Source organism: Cajanus cajan, chromosome 1 (assembly GCF_000230855.2).
Source record: "Cajanus cajan strain Asha chromosome 1, NIPB_CcT2T_4, whole genome shotgun sequence".
Taxonomy (NCBI): domain Eukaryota; kingdom Viridiplantae; phylum Streptophyta; class Magnoliopsida; order Fabales; family Fabaceae; genus Cajanus; species Cajanus cajan.
Window position 1 is genome coordinate 74,015,456 of NC_138517.1, and position 4,716 is coordinate 74,020,171.

Below are 4,716 nucleotides of genomic sequence, written 5' to 3' on the forward strand. Positions count from 1 at the left end.
AAGGCAATCGATTCAAAAATCGACTTCGGCCATTACAACCAGAGTCGGGTAAGGGAGTCGGTTACGCGTGGGGAAGGTGTTAGCACCCCACAGCGCCCCTTTCGGGTTCCCTATGACAGATTATTTAAAAATAATAGTGCGAAATTACTAAATTACCCCTATTTATTCTAAGCAATTATAAATTAACTATCTACATGATGACAGTTTAAATATGTACACACAGAAAGCGGTAAAAGAAGGGACTTTAAAGAGATAAACCTTTGAAGCGTGCTTTCTTATATATCTTGACAGAAATTGGGAAGCGTTTTGGCGTTCCCTCCCTCTACAAGACCGCTCGCTCCCTCCTATAAAATTTTAACTATGGAAATCCGGAGGATTTCCCTTCGACTAGGTTCGAGACTCAAGCAAATGGCTCGTGACTCAAGAACTTCGTCGGATCAACTCTCCGAGTGATTTCTAGGCAGAGCACTGCTCAAAAAAACCCAGAATACTCAAGAAGAGGGTTAAAACTCAGTCCCAAAGTGTCAAATGACGTCCCATTGACGTCATATTTATAGGGAAGAGGCTCAATACGGTTTATGAGGGTCAATACGGTCCGTATTGAAGTTTTGAACTACAATACGGCCGTATTGAATTTAATACGGCCGTATTGAAGTTCAAAAAGCCTCAATACGGCCGTATTGAAGTTCAGTGCAGCCGTATTGAAGTTCAGTGCAGCCGTATTGAATTCAATGCAGCCGTATTGAAGTTCAGAAACTTCAATACGGCCGTATTGAGTTCAGTGCGGCCGTATTGTAGTTTAAAATGTGCAGTACGGCCGTACTGAACTCCAAGGAGGCCGTATTGAGCTCCAAACCTCCCACTTTCTTATTTTTTGCTACTCTAAGACCTCTAAACCTACAGATTGTCATCCTAGGGTCTTCCAGGGTCTTCCAGGAGTCCTTCCGGCTGACTTTCCTTTGGTCTTCAAGAGTCTTCAAGCTTTATTTCCTACCCGGACAATTTTAGGGGTCTACACTTTTTAGCTTGAATTTCGGCCTACATGGCCGAGAGAACGGCCAATAAGGCCGAGGAAGGTAGTGAAGTCGAAAGAACCCAAGGGGGCACGCATTCGATGAATATCGAAACTATAACAGCTATGCAGGCCGACAAAAAAGAAAAAACCCAAAAAGAGGTAATTGAAACAGCTGAGAAAGAGTCTCCGAGAGTAAGACTCAAGGATGAGCAGAAGAGGAATTTGGAAGGAATCGAAGAAAGACTTGATTGTGTCTTTGACGATGCTCCTCTGGGATTCAAGAAAATGGAAAATGATGGGCTTAAAGTGGAATCTCAGGATCCTCTGGAGGAAGTCAATTTGGGTACAATCAAAAAGAGGAGAATCACCTATATTAGCAAACTAGCGAAAAAGAGTGTTAAAGAGCAAATTGTGTAGGTCCTGCACGAATATAAAGATTGCTTCACTTGGGACTATGAAGAAATGCCTGGTTTGGATAGGTTGCCTATGATTTTGGGGAAGAAACCAGTGAAACAAAACCCACGAAGGTTTGCTCCGTAGGTGATCGAAAAAAATCAAAGAAGAGATCGAGAGGCTACTAAAGGCCAAATTCATTCGTACTTCGAGGTACGCCGATTGGGTATCAAACATTGTGCCTGTTATAAAAAAGAATGGAAAAATGAGGGTATGTATCGATTTTCGAGATTTGAATGCAGCCACGCCTAAGGATGAATATCCCATGCCTATTGCGGAAACAATGATTGATGTCGTCGCAGGTAATGAAATTTTGAGTTTATTAGATGGATATTCTGGGTACAACCAGATTTATATTGCTAAAAATGATGTGTTAAAAACTGCCTTTAGGTGCTCAGGTGCCTTGGGAACTTACGAATGGGTAGTAATGCCTTTTGGCTTGAAAAATGCTAGTGCAACATATCAAAGAGCAATGAACTTAATTTTTCATGAGTTGATTGAAAAATTCACGCAGGTTTATATTGATGACATAGTGATTGGATCGAAATGAAAAATAGATCATATACAACACCTGAAATTGTCTTTCGAGAGAATGAGGAAACATGGGTTGAAAATGAATCCATTGAAATGTGCTTTCGGTGTTTCAGCAGGGGATTTCCTAGGGTTCGTCGTACACCAGAAAGGCATTGAAATAGATAAGAACAAGACTCGAGTCATCATGGAAACTAAGCCTCATTCAAATAAGAAGGAGTTGTAGTCTTTGTTAGGTAAGATAAATTTCCTTCGAAGATTTATTTCGAATTTATCAGGAAAGACTAAGGTGTTTTCCCCTTTATTACGATTGAAAAAGAAGGAAGAATTTCGATGGGACGAAAATCATCAAAAGGAATTCGAGGAGATCAAGAATTATTTGATCAACCCTCTAGTGATGGTGCCACCCTCTGAAGGAGGAAAGCTAAAATTGTATGTCTTGGCCAATGATTCGACTATTGTGGGCATGCTGTCGCAAGATGACGAAAATGGCATTGAGAGAGCCATTTATTACATCAATAGGATGTTAGTCGTGGCAGAAATCAGATACACTCCTTTGGAGAAGTTATGTCTGAGTTTGTATTATGCTTATACAAAGCTGAAGCATTTTATTAAAACTTATGATGTATTCGTGTTCTGTCGAAATAATGTGATTAAATATATGTTATCTAAACCTATCCTGCACTCTCGAGTTGGGAAATAGGCTCTTGCATTGACCGAGTATTCATTAACGTTTGCTCCCCTCAAAGCCACAAAAGAACAAGTAATCGTTGATTTTCTCGTGGATCACTCGAATTTAAACGAACAGGTTAATTATTTAACCACGAAATCATGGGAACTATTTTTCGATGGATCAAAACACGAGTTAGGAGCAGGAATCGGATTACTGATTATTTCCCCAGATGGAATCCCAACTAAATTCACATTGAGAACGAAATCCGAATGCTCGAATAATGAAACTGAATACCAAGCAGTGATTACTGGGCTAAAATTGCTTATGGACTTGGGGGCAAGGAACATAATCATTCGAGGTGACTCATAACTCGTGATTAAGCAGTTAACTCGAGAATATAAATGCATGAATGAAAAGTTACTCGAATGCAAGTCTCGAGCTACAGCTTTGTTAAATTCATTCGATAAGGCCCAATTAGAACATATCTCTCGTAATGAGAACGAAATTGCGAATGAACTAGCTCAGATTGCATCCGGGTATAAGATAAGCAGGGAATGTCTCAAATCTCTTGTTTGTATAAGGAATGAGTTGAGTGACGAGCATGAATGCCTCATCATTGACACCTCAACCATTCAGGATTGGAGGAAAGAGCTAATCGAATATTTGCAAAGTCCAAATTTGCAAGCTGAACGAAAAGTTAAATATTGAGCTCTCAATTATGTGATATTGAATGATGAGCTATACAAGAGAGGCTTCGATGGAGTTCTATTTAAGTGCCTTGGAAATCATGAAAGCTACATAGCCATGGCAGAGGTACATGAAGGGATTTGTGGTGCCCATCAAGCAGGGGAGAAAATAAAATGGACTTTATTTAGAAAAGGATACTCTTGGCCAAGCATGTTCAAAGATTGTATCGAATTTGGAAAGGGTTGCGAAGAGTGTCAGAAACATGGCCCAAGAGTACCAGTAACCGAGTTGCATGCGATTGTTAAACCATGGCCTTTTCAAGGTTGGGCAATTGACGTAATTGGCCAGATTCATCCTCCGTCAGCAAAAAACCATAAGTACATAATCGTGGCCATCGATTATTTTACGAAATGGGTGGAAGCAATTCTTGTAAAAGAGGTTGACTAGAAAGAAGTGATAAATTTTATTGAAGACCATATTATATTTCGATTCGAAATACCCCAGACAATAACTACAGATCAAGGGACGATGTTCACAGGTCGAAAAGTGGTCCAGTATGCCCATTCGAGAGGAATCAAAATGATTACTTCGACACCCTACTATGCACAAGCTAACGGCCAAGTTGAGGCTGCTAACAAAGTGATCATAGCTTTGATCAAAAAACATATTTTGAGGAAACCTCGAAATTGGCATGAAACATTGCTGCAAATATTATGGGCTTACAGAAATTCACCCAGGAATGCCACTCGAACTATGCCATACAAGTTGGTGTATGGTCATGAAGCGATTTTTCCTATTGATATCAATTTGCAATCCATTCACGTGCAAAGGCAAAATGAGTTACCAGTCAAGGATTATTGGAATTTAATGTATGATGAATTAATTCGACTTGATGATGAAAGAATGATAGCTATGCAAAATGTCATTCACCAAAAAGAAAAAATAGCTCGAGTTTATAAACAAAAGGTTAAGAGCAAACAATTTTCAAGTGGACACTTAGTCCTAAAATAGGTATTAAAAATTTTGAAGGAGGCCAAGGCCAGAAATAATGGATACAACAGCTGATAATTAGATAGAATCTAATTAACTTGAATCCAATTATGATACAATTAGATAAGATCTGTTCGGATTTGTTTCTGTTATTTAGTTTCACTCATTCCTTTATTCAGTTTTGTTATTTTGATTATTAGAAATAAAATTTCTACCATTTTTTTTGTTAAAAAATTGATTCTTTGCTACCATTTTTTTTTCAAATAAAATAAACAATTTTCTACTTACTTAACCTGTTGGTCTAAATTGGTATTAAAAACATGCTAGTCTTAATTGTTAAAAAAAACGTTTATTTTCTTTATAAATA

The 4,716-nt window shown here is 38.4% G+C and overlaps 1 protein-coding gene across 1 annotated transcript; it reads left to right on the plus strand.

The window, feature by feature from the left end:
* Window positions 1-3,887: 3,887 nt before the first annotated feature.
* LOC145955529 (uncharacterized) lies at window positions 3,888-4,370 on the plus strand. Its single transcript, XM_083070371.1, has one exon. The coding sequence runs from the start codon at window positions 3,888-3,890 to the stop codon at window positions 4,368-4,370; it is 483 nt and encodes a 160-aa protein (XP_082926497.1).
* Window positions 4,371-4,716: the final 346 nt, after the last annotated feature.

Excerpts from the sequence above, each read along its gene's own strand:
- LOC145955529 (XM_083070371.1), top strand. The coding sequence starts at position 3,888 with ATGTTCACAGGTCGAAAAGTGGTCCAGTATGCCCATTCGAGAGGAATC.